The sequence below is a fragment of the Drosophila santomea genome, chromosome X (genome assembly GCF_016746245.2).
Source record: "Drosophila santomea strain STO CAGO 1482 chromosome X, Prin_Dsan_1.1, whole genome shotgun sequence".
Classification (NCBI taxonomy): domain Eukaryota; kingdom Metazoa; phylum Arthropoda; class Insecta; order Diptera; family Drosophilidae; genus Drosophila; species Drosophila santomea.
The window spans coordinates 11896899-11912767 of NC_053021.2; the positions used below are offsets into that span (position 1 = coordinate 11896899).

At 55.4% G+C, this 15869-nt stretch overlaps 7 protein-coding genes across 8 annotated transcripts; 5 read left to right on the forward strand and 2 right to left on the reverse strand.

Moving 5' to 3' along the window:
• Window positions 1-216: 216 nt before the first annotated feature.
• Window positions 217-853, forward strand: LOC120455362 (protein kish). The gene is made up of 3 exons (XM_039641469.2): window positions 217-368; window positions 432-541; window positions 619-853. Exons 1-3 carry the CDS (start codon window positions 366-368, stop codon window positions 722-724), a joined length of 219 nt encoding a protein of 72 aa, XP_039497403.1. The 5' UTR covers window positions 217-365; the 3' UTR covers window positions 725-853.
• A 1-nt stretch (window position 854) lies between these two features.
• On the forward strand, window positions 855-1969 carry LOC120455360 (pre-mRNA-splicing factor 38B). The gene has a single exon (XM_039641467.2). The coding sequence runs from the start codon at window positions 882-884 to the stop codon at window positions 1833-1835; it is 954 nt and encodes a 317-aa protein (XP_039497401.1). The 5' UTR covers window positions 855-881; the 3' UTR covers window positions 1836-1969.
• LOC120455361 (NADH dehydrogenase [ubiquinone] iron-sulfur protein 4, mitochondrial) lies at window positions 1885-2885 on the reverse strand. The gene is made up of 3 exons (XM_039641468.2): window positions 2698-2885; window positions 2262-2585; window positions 1885-2188 (listed from the first exon to the last, which is right to left on the reverse strand). The coding sequence occupies exons 1-3, from the start codon at window positions 2745-2747 to the stop codon at window positions 2008-2010; spliced, it is 555 nt and encodes a 184-aa protein (XP_039497402.1). The 5' UTR covers window positions 2748-2885; the 3' UTR covers window positions 1885-2007.
• Window positions 2886-3213: 328 nt separating this feature from the next.
• On the forward strand, window positions 3214-9630 carry LOC120455617 (5'-3' exoribonuclease 1). Of its 2 annotated transcripts, none has more exons than XM_039641998.2 (12): window positions 3214-3459; window positions 3539-4633; window positions 4722-5030; window positions 5373-5837; window positions 5896-6164; window positions 6244-6563; window positions 6626-7519; window positions 7580-8115; window positions 8176-8691; window positions 8761-8862; window positions 8919-8999; window positions 9065-9630. In XM_039641998.2, the coding sequence occupies exons 1-12, from the start codon at window positions 3385-3387 to the stop codon at window positions 9134-9136; spliced, it is 4734 nt and encodes a 1577-aa protein (XP_039497932.1). In that variant the 5' UTR covers window positions 3214-3384; the 3' UTR covers window positions 9137-9630. The 2 variants fall into 2 exon arrangements, with proteins under 2 accessions (XP_039497932.1, XP_039497933.1); XM_039641999.2 differs by having other exon boundaries at window positions 3215-3459; window positions 8922-8999.
• Window positions 9631-9718: 88 nt separating this feature from the next.
• On the forward strand, window positions 9719-10371 carry LOC120455619. The gene is made up of 2 exons (XM_039642000.2): window positions 9719-9936; window positions 9998-10371. Exons 1-2 carry the CDS (start codon window positions 9930-9932, stop codon window positions 10318-10320), a joined length of 330 nt encoding a protein of 109 aa, XP_039497934.1. The 5' UTR covers window positions 9719-9929; the 3' UTR covers window positions 10321-10371.
• Window positions 10372-10604: 233 nt separating this feature from the next.
• LOC120455068 (N-alpha-acetyltransferase 16, NatA auxiliary subunit) lies at window positions 10605-14964 on the reverse strand. Its single transcript, XM_039640920.2, has 6 exons — window positions 14547-14964; window positions 13716-14204; window positions 12837-13624; window positions 12347-12774; window positions 11602-12254; window positions 10605-11520 (listed from the first exon to the last, which is right to left on the reverse strand). The coding sequence occupies exons 1-6, from the start codon at window positions 14601-14603 to the stop codon at window positions 11263-11265; spliced, it is 2673 nt and encodes an 890-aa protein (XP_039496854.1). The 5' UTR covers window positions 14604-14964; the 3' UTR covers window positions 10605-11262.
• A 307-nt stretch (window positions 14965-15271) lies between these two features.
• On the forward strand, window positions 15272-15867 carry LOC120455070 (28S ribosomal protein S14, mitochondrial). The gene is made up of 2 exons (XM_039640922.1): window positions 15272-15431; window positions 15492-15867. The coding sequence occupies exons 1-2, from the start codon at window positions 15369-15371 to the stop codon at window positions 15813-15815; spliced, it is 387 nt and encodes a 128-aa protein (XP_039496856.1). The 5' UTR covers window positions 15272-15368; the 3' UTR covers window positions 15816-15867.
• The last annotated feature ends 2 nt before the right edge of the window (window positions 15868-15869 follow it).

Here is a 15869-nt window from a genome sequence, read left to right on the forward strand (position 1 = left end):
ATTAAAACTAACTCAAACTAACTTTGCCGCGAATAAATTCGTGTCCAATGTTTTTAATAAGCCCTTACAATAAGTTGTAGGACATTTTAATTTAGACCTGTGGGAACTTGGTTAACTGTTCTTTATTATTCATTGCAAAAAATGTATCCGATTTCAAGGACATGGAGTACAAGAAGATATATCAAACTTCTCCATAGCAGTTTGGTCAGACTACATTTTAACAGTCGATTATCCTGCTATCGAACCAGTCGAACCGTGGATGTCCAATATCGGAACCAATTCGCCTGGGCCGAGATGATGGCACGTCACTAGTTTGCCGCTTGTTGTTATTTTATCGCCAAACACGGAATTCGATTTGCTAAATCATGGTTTGAACCGCTCACTTGACCGATATTCTTGCGGCAGACACTAACCCACGTCTCCCTCCACAGAGCGCCCTGTTCAACTTCCAAAGCCTGCTGTCGGTCATCCTGCTGCTGATCTGCACCTGTGCCTATCTGCGCTCGCTGTTTCCTAGCATCATAGACCGCAACAAGACCGGGTGGGTGCTCTCAATCTGGCCCTGACCAATCCATTGATTGTCATCGCACTCAACTGTCGTCTGTTGTCTGTTTCCAGATTCCTTGGCACCTTCTGGAAGCTAGCGAGGATCGGGGAGCGCAAGTCGCCGTGGGTGGGTGCCGCCTGCCTGATCATGGCCTTCACCGTTCTCTTCTGGAGCTGAGCTCCTGCATCCCTCATCACCTCCAGGAGGCGCTGAATGGCACCATAGATTAGATTATTCCAAACTTTCTAGGACTGTAAATACACGCTGCGTTCTGCAGCACTGGCCGCACATTTCGGGCTTTCCCAACACTTCTGTTTTTCGCGCTGGTTAAAAAATGTCTGGCGACGATGTGGATAAAAAGCAAGAGCAGCTGCGCCTCTTTGTGGCCTCCAGCAGGAAGCGTCTGCACGCCATCCTTAAGCGCTTCGGCTGGAGCGAGCGGGGGGTGATGGCGGCGAGTGACCACAGCCCGCATGACATGGACGGCGCAACGGCATCGAAAGTGATGGAGCCACTGCCATTGCCGGCCTCCTGCAGCACCGATCCCGCCTTTTGCATTCAGCTTGATGACTTGAGCATTCAGGGTATTGTGGGAGCACGACGCCTCCTGCTCCCTGCTGCCTCCTTTGATGATCTGCAGGCTGGACTCGACGCGCGTCAGCGGCTGCTCATCTACGAGCACGTTCTGCAGCACACCAAGAAGCACCCGCAGTTCCAGGACAACGCCGCCTTCGCCGAGGTGGTGGGCGAAACCCGGCGGGAGCGAAAGAAGCAGCGGCGCCACCGCAAGAGCAAGCCCACGCTCAACGAGGAGCTGCACCAGCTGGTCGGCCTGCAGATGCAGGCGCTGGAGAGGCAGTGGCAGCAGGAGCACGGCGGCCGTCTTCCTCAGCAAGTGGACCGACTGCAGGAGCACCGCGGACGGCACAATGAGCAAACACACCACAGATCGCAAACTGAGCGGCACCAGGAGCACAAGGGGCGACACGATAGGCCAGTGGAGCGCTCTCAGGAGCACCGGAGGTGGCACAACGACCAAGCGGAGCGGCTCAACGAGCGCAAGGACCGAGGCCAGCGGCAGGAGCACCGAGACTGGCACCCCGAGCAACGGGACAAGCATCACAAACAGCACAAGCATCGTGGTGAAAGCCGGAGAAGAAGCCGCAGTCGCAGCCGAAGCAGGGATCACGGTCAAGAGAGGCAGCGCCATAGAGACAGGCGTCGCGAAGAGCGAGAGCACAGCGGGCAGCACCACAAGAAGCATCGCTCCCACACCTCTCGTCATTAGCGGGGCATGTGATTCACTCGCCTTCCACTGGCATCGAAACTGGCGGCCATTACATGGTGCTGTGGTCATTAGAGTCCAGCCGACTGTTTATTTGGGTACTCAGATGATGAACAAAGCAAAAAAAAATAAGATAATTGTGGTCTATGTAATCCTGGCTAGCTGCGGGGGGCATCTACTTGGTGGAGACGCGCGTGCGCTTGTTCCAGGCAAAGTTGATGCCGTAGTTCTTGACGCGCTCCTTTTTGGGCTTCTCGGCGCCGTCGACGTACCAACGCCATCCGTTCCGCTCGCAGAACGTGATGGCCTCCTCCTGAGATCCGAACTGCACGTTCATGTTGGACAGTGGATCGCCGCTGGAACACGAGACGTTGGTTGATTAATGGATTGGTCTCAAGGTGGCCACGGCGGCGGACGGCTGCTACTCACCTGGAGGCCCAACCCATAAGCGGGTTCTCCCAGCGTTCGCGGTTGTCGAACTCGATCTGCCAGGTGTTCACGTTGTCCGTGCCGCTCTGCATGGCGTTCTTGGGCGGAATATGGATGCGCACACGCCGCTCCCGCAGGTGCTCCTCCGGAACGCCGCTGATCGGGCTGAGATTGACGGCCGTGGGCACGGTGATCTTGCCACTCAGCTTGTTCCGCTGCTCCAGCTCGTCGGGTCGGGCGAGGGCCGTCTTGGGGTCCAGCGGACCGCCGTCCACTGAGGCGGTGGATGCCCAGCGGGCAGCGGCTGCTCTGTTGGCCTGGTACCTGCGGTGTCGAGATGCGAGAATGGATTATTACTATTACACAGATGTATTATTATGGGGGATGTGTCGAATGCACACGGATGCACTTGCTCCGGCAAGGCGGAGGCACCTACAGCTGCAGGGAGGCGGTGCTTCTGCACATCACTTGGCGGAGGGCCGACATTTCGCTAGGCGGTTGCGGCTAAACGGCACAAATCTGCTGAAATCGGCTTCAAAATACGAATTACGTAAAATTTGGAACACAAGCGCTTTTCGGTTGGGAAAACAGCTGTTCGCCAGAGCCAGTGTGACCAGGCGAGTCGTGTGTGCGCGCGTTTTCATTCCAATTGGAAACAGTGTAGCCCCTTTTGTTGTTACAGTCTTGGGTTCGAGTCTCAGCTAGTAACGGTGGAACTAGTTCCGTGGCCAGGGATGGCAGAATATTTCAAATATTTTGGTTTCCTTTTAATTCGAGTTTCCAAAATCAGTCAAAATAAAGCTCCCTCTTAGCGAAGAAAATGTTTAGCAGAAGATCCCTTTATAACCTATATATATATATATATAACCTATATACCAACCAACGATTTGAAGGCTTTCAGCCTTTGTTCTTTCCGCGATTCATTAAAAGTCGCCGTACCTGCCACACGGTGACTGCGAAACGGTGTGGCAACACCGCGCCTACTAATTGCAAATAAGGTGTTAATCAATACATGTTGATACGAATAAAACTTCAAATTTTCGGCCCAAACACAAATCGGTTCATCTAAATTCGCACTGACAAAGGTGAAGCAGCACGGCCACCGAACATCCACAGCAGCGTCATGGGTGTCCCCAAGTTCTTTCGCTACATCAGCGAGCGATATCCTTGCCTCAGCGAGTTGGCGCGGGAGCATAGCGTAAGTAAAGCTGGAGAGGATGTGCCAGTTGCTGTGGCCGCCATGTCATGCCATGTACTACTGTATGCGCCCTTTGCAGATACCCGAGTTCGACAACCTGTACCTGGACATGAACGGCATCGTGCACAACTGCTCGCATCCGGATGACAACAATATTCACTTTCACCTGGAGGAGCACCAGATATTCCAGGACATCTTCAACTACGTGGACAAGCTGTTCTACCTGATCAAGCCGCAGCGACTCTTCTTCCTGGCCGTCGACGGAGTGGCGCCCCGCGCCAAGATGAACCAACAGCGCAGCCGGCGATTCCGGTCGGCGCGCGAGGCGGAGCAGCTGGAGGCGAAGGCGGCGCAGCGTGGCGAGCGGCGGGAGCACGAGCGCTTCGACAGCAACTGCATCACACCGGGCACCGAGTTCATGGTGCGGCTGCAGGAGGGACTGCGCGCCTTCCTCAAGACGAAGATATCCACGGATCCGCTGTGGCAGCGGTGCAGCGTGATCCTGAGTGGCCAGGAGACGCCCGGCGAGGGCGAGCACAAGATCATGGACTACATTCGGTACATGAAGGCGCAGCCGGACTTTGATCCCAATACGCGACACTGCCTGTACGGCCTGGACGCCGATCTGATCATCCTGGGCCTCTGCACCCACGAGCTGCACTTCGTGGTGCTGCGCGAGGAGGTCAAGTTCGGGCGCAACGTGAAGCGCACATCGGTGGAGGAGACGCGCTTCTTTCTGCTGCACCTGGGCCTGCTGCGCGAGTACCTGGAGCTGGAGTTCGACGCCCTGAGCACCGCCGAGCGCAAGTTGGACGTTGCGCAGCTCATCGACGACTGGGTGCTGATGGGCTTCATGATCGGCAACGACTTCATTCCCCACCTGCCGTGCCTGCACATCTCCTCCAACGCACTGCCGCTGCTCTACCGCACCTACATCCGCATTTACCCGACCCTCGGCGGCAACATCAACGAGAACGGCAAGCTCAACCTGCACCGCCTGCAGATCTTCATGTCGGCCCTCACCGAGGTGGAGCTGGAGCAGTTCAAGGAGCACGCCGACGACCTCAAGTACATGAACGCCAAGACGGAGGCGTTCGACATCGACGTCGCGGAGATCACCGAGTCGCAGGAAATCGACTCCGACCTAGGAGCCCTCATCAACGAAAGCATGAAGGTATACACTTGTGGCATCCTCCGCGTCTGCCATCCTCCGCTCTCGCCCATTGAATGCTTGAATCTTGAATGCGGTTTTGCATCCACAGCTCTACGAGGACGACAGCGAGGAGGACTGGAGCGACGAGGAAGCGGTCCTGATGAACGAGTTCAAGAACTACAAGCGCAACTTCTACCGCAACAAGTTCAAGCGGGACCCGCAGGGCGAACTGATAGAGGAACTGGGCCACCACTACGTCAACGCGCTGCAGTGGGTGCTCGACTACTACTACCGCGGCGTGCAGTCCTGGGACTGGTACTACCCCTTCCACTACGCGCCGTTCATCAGCGACCTCAGGAACATCGAGCAGGTGCAGATCGACTTCCAGATGGGAACGCCCTTTCTTCCATTCCAGCAGGTGAGCTCCTTTAAGATCCCTATCAAAGATCACCTAGAACATGGTGATGTCATGGTGATCTTATCCCGCCAGGCTTATCACTTCGCAAAGATAAACCATAGCTACACAACTTATATATTATATCTGTCTCCCTCTAATCCGATGCTACTGCTAGAGCATTTGGTTAAAAGTAGATTCTTCCAAGGAGTGGATCATTCTTGAAGCAGTCTTCTTAACCAATAAAATGCATAATGCATTTAGCTTGCGTTCAACAACTTCGATTGAGTCACACTTTCCCCATATATCTACATACATATGTACTTAGCACACACTTAAGCTCTCCGTGTAATCTTCCACATGCAGCTCCTGGCGGTGCTACCGGCGGCCAGCTCCAAACTGCTCCCCGTCGCCTACCACGACCTCATGCTGCTGCCGAGCAGCCCGCTGGCCGAGTTCTATCCACTGGAGTTCGAGAGCGACCTCAATGGCAAGAAGCACGACTGGGAGGCGGTGGTGCTGATACCCTTCATTGACGAGCGGCGTCTGCTGGCCGCCATGCTGCCATGCGAGGCGCAGCTGTCGCTGGCGGAGCGGGAACGCAACCGACACGGTCCCATGTACCTGTACAACTACAGTGCCGAGGCGCAGGGTCCCATGCCAGCGCATCCGCCGCTGAGGGCCCTCCCTGAGCTCTACTGCACGGAGGTGGCCAAGTGGTCGCGCGAAATCGCGCTCAATCTGCCGCACAGCGTGTGCGTTGAGCTGCCAAATGCGGCGAGGCACGTCTTCTTCCCGGGATTCCCCACCATGCAGCATCTGCCCTTCGACGTGAGTGACGCCTGAACGCATCTCCCTGCCCGCCTCTAATATGCTTCCTATTTTCCAGTTCGAGCTGCGCCACGACCGCGTCAAGGTGTTCGAACAGGTCAGTCGCAACCAGAACATGGTGCTGAAGCCGCGCAAGCGTCAGCTGGAGGACACCCTGGAGGCGGTAGCCGGCCAGTACCTGGAGCAAGTGGTGCACATCGGCTGGCCGCATCTCGTCAAGGCGAAGGTGGTGCGCGTGGCCACGCGGGATCAGCGCGTCGACGAGGAGGGAATCGCGCAGAACGATTCGCGGCGTTTCGATTCGGAGTGCAAGACGCTGCAGGAACAGTTGAGTTTGAAGCCGCCGCCTGCGCCTGCAGTCCCGCTGCTAATGCTCCATCTTCTTTCTCCACCTTTCTCCTGGTAGCTTTACCACCCGCATGGGAATACAGTTTGCCAACTATGACGTGCTCGTCTATGTGCGCACCTTCGCCGGCAGCTCGACGGAGTTCGGCGCCAAGGGGGCACTGAAGGTGCGCGACTCGTGGAGCAGCTCCGTCACCGGCTACCCCGCCCAGGGCGTGGTGGCCGAACTGGCGGTGCGGGAGAACATGCGCAAGCAGTTCCGCAACGTGGAGGACTTCTTTCCCGTCGGCAGCACGATCTTCTTGATCACCGATCCGTATTACGGCAGCGAGGGCACAGTGCAGGACCCACTGCTGGCCTACACCAACGGCCGCATTCAGGGTAAGTCCGTCCCGCCAAGCCAAGCCAAGACATCCCATCATCCCATCCCTTTATCTCCGCAGTCAACATCAGGGTCCGACCGGAACCGGAGGTAAAGGCGGCACGTCTGCTGCAGGAGGAGCGCGACCGGGACTACCTGAGCACCTACCAGGTCTGCCACTTGCTGAGGGTCAGTGGGCGCGCCCTGGGACGCCTAACTGGCACCGTGTGGGTGGTGCTCGGTCCGCGGCGGCAGAAGATGGAGAACGTGACCAAGCACAACATTGGCCTGCAGCTCAAGTATCCACGCCAGAACGAGGAGCGCGCGGGCTACTGTTGCCGCACGAACAACCAGTGGTTCTACTCCAGCCTGGCCCTCGATCTGATGCGCGACTATTGCGAGCGTTACCCAGACGTGATCACCTTCTTCGGCGACTCCAACGATCGCGCCGAGTACGTCTTCGAAGAGGACGTGTTCCCCGATGAGGTGGGCCAGCATCGCGTCGAGGAACTGGCCAACTGGGTGCGCCAGCAGCCGCACATGAAAGTGGAGCGCATCGCCTGCGGCTCCAAGACGGTCTGCCGCGAGACCGTCGAGCTCCTGATGGCCGCCGTCGAAGAGCTGCGCTCACTGCCAGTCAAGGACGTTAAGCTGCAGGTGAAGCCGCATCTGCTCATCAAGCCCAATGTCACACTGGCAGAAGCCTACCGACCACGGCGACCAGTGCGTCTATTTGACCGCGTCGTCATCGTACGCACCATTTACATGGTACCTGTGGGCATTAAGGGCACCGTGATTGGCATCCACCCCGTTACGGATCCCAACCCGGTCCGCTTGGAGTGCGTCCATGCCGTCGACACCTTCTGCGAGGTGCTGTTCGACAAGCCCGTTCCGAACTGCAATGACATCCACGGCATCGCCCAAGACCGAGTCTACAAGGTTCCCGAGAACGCCCTGGTGATCATCAACACGGACGGTAAGTGAGATTGAGATTACGTATATACATGACAATGCTCCAACTTCTTCCCCGATGCAGAGCAAGCAGAGAAGCAGAACGACAGCGCACAGTCGGCGAGGGATCCTCAGCAGAGCAGGACACGGAACGAGCCAGTCCGCGCGAGCAGCAGTCGCTATGTGACCGCAGCAGGGTCGACCTGGGTTCCGATCACGATGAAGACCCAAATTTGTGACGAGTTCGTGAAAACGCGTGGCGACTCAAAGGCCAGGACGGATTCGTACAAGCCAGAGCCGGAGCCACAACCGGTGCCGCCGCCCCAGGCTGCCAACTGGCGGAAACGGGTCAGTGCCCCAACAGCCAAACCGCAGCCGACGCCAGATAATTGGCGCCAGAATCGGTCACGTCAACAAGGCGGAAGTTCCTTTGTTGTTCCGCCCACAGAAGCTGCCACTTCTTCCACTACATCCACTGCCATCCCGTCCGCCACGGTGACGCCGCAGGCTCAAACTTTGGCGCTCATGTCGTTGTTAGGCTTAAAGAAGGACCAGGACTCGCAGCCACCACAGGAGCCGGCGCAGCAGCAACATCAAGCTCCACTGCCGGGACAAATGCCCGTAACTGCTCCCTGCTCAGATGTGCCTCTTCCCCATTCAGCTAACCACGTTTCATTGCAGAATCTGCCCAAGCCACCGCTCTTTTGGCAGCAGGAGGCGCAGAAGCAACAGCAACAGCAGGCGCACGCACTGGTGGAGACTGAGCGTATTAAGAGCCAGCAGTGGTTCAGAAGCGGCCCGACTGGAGCGGATTTGGATCAGCCACCGTTGGGTGGTCCGGCAAAGAGGCAGTCGCAACAGCGGATGCGCCCGCAGATGCAGCACGCCAACGCATTCCACTCTGGCTTCAACAACGGAAATCAGCCGCGTCCCAACAAGAACATGGCTGCGCAGAGCGCCTTCAACAACAACGTGCGCATGCACCACCAGCACCAGCACCAGCACCAGCAGAAGCAGCAGCACCCATATCACCCGTACCAGCAACAGCAGCCGTACCAACAGCCGTACCAGCAGCTGACGGAGGTCAACAATACGGCACCGCGATACTCATCGATACAAGATTTTGTGCCCATACAGGCGTACCGTCCCAAGAAATCAAGTCGCGTCCAACCAACCGGTAACCAGGACATCGATGTCGTAAGAAAACTAACGCGGTTGGAGTAGGGCTGTCAATTCAAGAATCTTTGTTTTACGCCTGTGTTGCAGCAATCGACGCACGAACCCACAGACGCGAAGCCCAGTTCTAGTCTTCCGGAACAATCAGCAGGCGAACAGGCGATTGGACTGATGCAAACGCTGAAGATTCAGGTGAGCATTGCTGCAAGTCAAAGCCGTGATACCCGTAATGACACGATACCGTCCAGCAGCCGCCGACGTCGCAGTCCGAATGTGATGCGGTCTCATCAGGCAGTGCGAATGCGCCCACAGCATCGTCATCATCCCAGGTGATAGGAGAGAGAGTTATAGTTATCACTGCATCATTTACTCATCAAATTTGATTCTGTTGCAGGCGACGAAGCTAAGGAAACAGCGAGTGCCTCGCATTGGCGCCAAATTCGATTTGGAATACATAATGCATTGAGACGATATTACGCAGCTTGGGGCCCACTCAATGAATTAATCTATTATGAATCCCAACACCCAACGCCCAACGTCCAACGCCCAACGCCCAACGTCCAACGCCCAACGTCCCACGCCCAAACTTAGAAAGTTGACAAACGCGTATTCTTAAGACCCACCTAACTGTAGGAATGCAAAGTTACTGGAACCTATACCTTATATTACCTTATTTCTATATCCTAGTCTGTGCGAGGCACTCGAATTGCCGCATACGATAGACTGCTTTTCTTAGAGTTGTGGGTTATGTGAATACCGAAATGAGACTGACTCATCATTTTATTTTCTTGTAATAAATTCAACTTTTCCCCACATTTTCTTTTGGTACGGAATGCCAAAATGCCTATGTACACCATTGGGTGTTGCAAAGGAACTGTGTTAGTGGACGTGTTTTTTCTGAATAAACGTGGAATTATCAACACAGCTGGTTGCTGATGTGATTTCCTCACATTTTTTGAATGGTTTGCTTTTCCGGAAAACTGAAAGCCTTTCTAAGGAGTTCATCAAGTTGGGCTGTCAGTTAAAGTTCAAATGCATTCTTTTGACAATCCATTCAAATCAAACATCGGAACTAGGATGCTTCTTCTAGGAAATTGCTAGATCAGGGTGGCTAGGAGATAGGCCTGGCAGAAGTAAGGCAATCCTGCATGCCTGCGTGCGATATTTTTTGACAGGCTAACGTTGAAATGACAACCAATGTGTCACTTTGATTGCGAAATCTTGGCGAGCAGGTTGTCCCCAAAGCGTTTAACAGGAAAATGGCAGGTATGGAACGAATCTTCTGCTCCTAGTGTGGTCACTACCCCTCTTGTGGTTCTTTCCCCAGAACAAGCACAAGAACCAAAAACCAAAAAGCTAAAGTTCAGCGCCAGCGAGCTGCCCCCCGAGGAGGTCATGCTGGCGATCGAGAAGAAGCTTTCCAAGCCAGGATGGAAGAACCCCGAGCGGTACATCACTGCAGCGGGGTCAGTGGGGGTGCCAATCACCATGAAGAAGCGGATACCCGAGAGTTTCGTCAAGGTCTGCCGTCATGAGCACGCCCTTGCGGAGCAGTCGACCCCAGTGCAGACTCGAACGAAGCTTTGTCGCTTTTTCAAACTCAACTACAAGCCACGTGTCCTCAATCTGACGGACCCACCCGAGGAGTAAGAGCACCTGCTTGACTTTGTTGTTCCTAATAAAATATGGCGTCGTTACACACATGCTTGCATGCTTAGTTCTTAGTTGAATGCAGTCAACCGACTTGTATAGGGAATGGTCATGGGTATACATATGCTGCTTAGCCAGGGCAAATCGCTCGGCTCAGCAAATCAAACATTTAGACTGCGAATAGCTGGGACACAAGAGTCAAGGATGCACAACGCATCCAGTGGAGTTCTGTCACTACTTGCCATAATTTGCTCAGAATTAGAAGACTTGTCGTTGCTCACGAATTAAGGTTTTGATTTGCGTATAATTAATTACGACTTCATATGTACATACAATGCATTCGTTAAAAATAATAAAAAATAAGGTGTTGTTAAGAAAGCCAGCGGGTGTTGTCAACAAAGGTTCCATTCGATTCAGTTTTAGAAATCCCACAACAGTGGATACAACAACTTGGATAACTACATGGTTCGCGGTGCCGGACGTTCGACTTGCCACTCCCACATATCACCTTCGCACCATGTCGCACCGGATTCCTCATCGACTCGTCTTCGGCCGAAACCATTGTAGGATGCCTTGTAGGATGCTGTGTGGATCTGCCTTGCGGACGGGTGACGGGAAGGGCACACCGCCAAGCCAACCGCCGCCACAGATCAGATCCGATCCGATCCGATCCGATCAGATAAACTCGGCCATGCCTAGAGCGGCGTGGCCTCCTCATCATAGCACTTGGTTTGTTGTTGTTGTTAATAGTGAATTTTATTGTGGTTGCCGTTGTTTATAGAGCTAAGCTTATTCCTGTTCATATGGTTGGTTGTTAGTTAGGTTCGCTTCACTTCTCGTTATTGTTGCTTTTGTTGTGTTTGTTGGTGTGGTGGCCGCAGATCTGTGGTTGCTGTTACTAACTTTGCAGGCCCGGGTATCAGTTAGCAGTCTTGTTTGGTCCTAAGACGCTGCCGCTGCCGTTGCCAAAACAGACACCGGTTCACTAGAATCAACGTGAATCAACTGCTGCTGCTCCTCCTCGGCGCGCAGCTTGGCGGCCTCCTTCTCCTGCAGCTGAGCCTCCAGCTCCTCGACGTTGCGAAAGATTCGGGCGTACTGGAAACGTTCGTGGCACGCCTGCTGATAGGAAGCGGCCTCTGCCTCGCACTCGCCAAACACATCGCCGTCCCGCAACGCTGTGTAGATTTTGGTGGCCTCCTGCGGAACACAATTCAAATTGCATGGGTGAACAACAGGGGTCAATCAATGGGTGGGCCAATGGGTTTGGCAATCACTTACCTCCAGCCGGAGCTTGGTCAGGTTGAAGCTAGTGACCAGCTTGATGGCGGCGGCCTTTTTACTATTGTCCAGCTCGTACAGACTGCGGGCGCCCTCGTATAAATGCAGTATGGAAGCGTTGTGTTTGGCAATGAACTCGTCGTTGAGCTGCTGGGGCGTCTTGCTGCCTATCAGTTCTTTGGTGGCCTTGTCCAGCACCTGTTGTACGTGCTCATTGAACGGCTGCTCCTTGGCGGCGATGGTTAACGACTTAACGAAGCGAATAATGCAGCTGTGGACTTCGGGGTGCGCGGGATCGACGGCGCGAGCGCGCCGGATGCACTGCAGCATTAGGAGCAGTTTGTTCTTGCGGTAGTACACCTCGAAGGCCAGCAGGTGCGTCTCGATGCGCTCCTTAGCCAGCTGCTGCAGCGGCTTCAAGAAGTCAATGGCCTTCTCCAGCGGATCGTCCGTGCGCTCCAGCTTCTCGGCCACCAGCTCGTCCAACTGCGGAGCATCGGGGTCGGTCTCCTGGTTCGCCTGCTGCTTCGACTTCTGGTGCTGCTCGCGCTTCACCTGCGCCTGTGCGGCCTGCGCACTCTCCAGCTCGGCTTTCTTCTTGGCCTTGCGCTGTTTGCTGCGCAGCTTCTTCAGTTCCGAGGGGGGCAGGTTCTCTGTAACGAAGAATAACAAAGTCATCCAGCTGAGTTAACGGGCAAGAGAGCAAAGGAACTAATAGGGAACTGCCAGGGTACAGCGTACATACCAATGTCAATCTCCTCAATGGTTGTCTCTGACTTAAGCGGCTTGTCGTACAGACGAATGTACACCTCGATAGCGCACTTGGCCGCCTTGAAATAGAATGGATGCTGGCGCAGCACGTCCTCCAGTCGCAGCAAGCCAACGTAGGCACGCAGCGTCATTTTACGCATGCAGTAGGTGTGAAAATCGAACTGGTCTTCGACAATCTCGGCAAAGTGGCGCTCCACCTCGTGGCACTTCTTCAACGACTCGCCCCAGCGACCCATGCGCTGATAGGCCAGGGCACACTCCGTCTGGAACCACATGCACTGCATCTCGTTCAAGTTATCCATGGCGGAGACACCCTCTCGGGTGAACTTCGCGCAGATCTCCTCTGCCTCCTGCACCATGTTGGCGCGCAGCATGTACTTGGCGCACTTCGAATTGATGTAGCTGAGGGGAAACACATTGAAGGTTACCATCAGAAAGTCTATGCAAGGGACTCGCACACTCACCGATCAGCCGTGTCCATGCTCTGGGCTTCCTCCAGCCAGACGTACGCCTCCACGGGATCGCCGGCATGCTTGAAGATACGACCCTTGGTGATGAGCAGCTCAATGAGTGTTGGCGTATGGTCGATCGCCACATTGATGTACTCCAGAGCGCGGTCCGTATCACGCATGTAGTCGTAGTGCTGCGCCAGAAACAGTGCCGTCCACACCAGCGCCGAGGCCGGCTCGACGGGAACCCCGGCGTCGGCATCTTCGCGAGAAAAGTGGCCGGAACGGGTAAGGTTCTCGAAATACTGCAGCGCCAGCTCCTCGATGACGGCCGCCTTCTCCGGAATCTGGTGCAGAGTGCGCACGTTGACAAATAGCGGCGGAATGCCCTTACGCAGACCGCGGCGCAGGTACTCGTCGGTCACGACGCGGAACTCGGCGCCGTTGGCGATGTTCAAAGGCAGGCGGCGAGGGCAAAGGGCGCGCGGATACTGCTCCTGGAACACGCGATAAATCGACACGACGGCACTTGAGTCGGTCACCTGGCGGGCGGCAATGTACTGCTCGTAGTAGAGCACGTTCTCTGGATTGCGGCGGATCAGAGACTCAAAGATGGGCACAGCCTTCTCCTGCTGCTGCAGCTTAATGTACAGATCGCCCATGGTCTCGCGAACGGCCAGCTTGTCGACGATCTGGGCCTGGTACTTGGTCAGGTGGTCCACGGCCTGCTGCAGACGATCCGACTCGATGAGTATCTGGTTCTGGTAGAGCAGCAGCTCCGAGTGGCGGTAATCGTGCGCCTCCTGCCCGTGGAGCAGAAACATGGAACGAGAGAGACGAAAGTTTAGATGTATTGGAATACACGATGGGATCGGCAGGCAACAAGGTACATACAATCGACGTCTGCGACTGGCTGAACGTCTCCAGGATGCTGTTGGCCATGTCGTAGTCACGCAGCAGATGGTAGCTCATGGCGAATCCGATCCAGGAGGCGTGCTGCGAGGGACGCAGCGTGAACAGGTGGTGGCGCGTCTCCTTGTAGCCCTCGAGGTCGCGCATTTGGATCTGGAGGAGCGACAGGTCCTTCAGGATCTGCAGGTTGTCCTTCTCCCACTTGAGCGCGTTGCGGTAGCACTTGATGGCCTCGTCGTACTTCTTGTCGCTACGCTGAAGCAGTCCGTAGACGTGCCAGCAGACGTGGGAGCGCAGGTCGTTGCGCAGACCCAGACGCACATACTTGTAGGCCTCCTCGCGGCGACCCAGTCCGTTCAGGGTGAGCCCCTTCATGGCCAGCGTCTCGCCGTGCTCCGTGTACTTGGGGTTGGACAGGATCTGCTTGGCCAGTTTAAGGCCATTTTTGTACTGCTTCAGTTCGTAGCATTTCTGTTTGGTACGGAGGACACAGAGGGGAAAAAGGTTTTAGTCAAAGTTTCTCGCATCCCGCGCACTGCGGATTTTGAGGTTATGCGACCAGCGGGCCGAGCACAAACGTCGGCGATTGAGCAGGGCCCGCGATGGCCCGCCGTAGTCGCACATCTCGAGCAGCGGAGGCATCGCCTCCGGATTGCTTCTGCCAAAAATAGGCACTCTCCAACCTGACTTGGGCAAAAAAGCACATGGATGCCGAAGCCGGCCAAAGGCAGGAATGGAGGGAGGGGGCTGCACAGCGGAGTTATTGTGGGTAGGGGGAGGGCTGGGACAGCAGGGGCACCTGCACCGGCTTACAAGTAGCTTGCGGAAGAGCGCACCCTCCTTGGGCGGCAGGGGATCGCTGGAAGGCATCTCTGCAAGGCTGCGGCTGCTCCTCTCTTCGGCCTGCTGCTTCTTCTTCTGCTTGGTCGTTCTTGTTCTTCCTCAGCTGCTGACTGGGACTGGGTTTTCGCCTGGCCGTGAATTGCACCGGACTGCGGGATCTGTGGATCAGCGAGCTGAGCGGAGCTGAGCTGAGATGCGATGCCTCTTCTGCTGCTGCTCGGAAGCGGAGCTGGACTCGATTGGCAGACTATACGGAGTAGACACACCACACACAAGGCGAAAACGGCGAACGGCGAACGGCAAACTGCGAGCACGGGCACGAGCAAATTTCTAAATCGACGTGAGACGGCCACACACACGCACACTGGCAAGCTTGACTGTGCACATGCACGCACTGGCGCACGCACACTGACACACGCGTGCACGCGCGTCGCGGTGAATGGCAATGGTAATCGCACGCCGTTGCGAATGGGTGTGAACGCGCTTGTTTTGAATCGCGCTGCTTGATGGTTATGTAAAGCAAGTGATTTGTTAATTAAAACTTGTTCTGAAAGGCCAAAGGCCAGCTAGCTTTTCATTTATATTCGTAATAGATTCCACCCAGCATGCTCCGCCATCGTATTTGCATTTACATTGCCCAGCTTTCGTGTTCGAAAATAATAAGCAATGAATTTGCAATTCACCAGAAGGCACAACAGCTGTTGCCTATCGAAAGTTCCGTCCAATACTAACCCAACACGATAGTGAACAAAGTAAATTGGCAAGAAGAAGAGCACCGGCGGAAGCAACAACATGAATTCTCTGGCCAGGATCGGGGGTTTTGTGTGCCAGTCCGTGCAGATAGCCGGCTGCGGGGTAAGTAAACAACGTATTCCCAAGGAGGCGAAAGTAATACCCAGCCCATTGTCCCAACAGCTGCAGCAGGTGCGCACAAAGTACGCCGATTGGAAGATGATTCGCGATGTAAAGCGGCGCAAGTGCGTCAAGGAGAACGCCGTGGAGCGGCTGCGGATCAACTCGCTGCGCAAGAACGACATCCTGCCGCCGGAGCTGCGCGAGGTGGCCGACGCCGAGATCGCTGCCTTTCCTCGGGACTCATCGCTGGTCCGGGTGAGGGAACGCTGTGCGCTTACGTCACGGCCGCGCGGAGTCGTCCACAAGTACAGGCTTAGTCGAATCGTGTGGCGCCACCTCGCCGACTACAACAAGCTGTCCGGCGTGCAGCGTGCCATGTGGTAGCGCCTCCTCCTGTTAGCAATCTAGGGAAATAAACCATGTTAGTAGTCATCCACT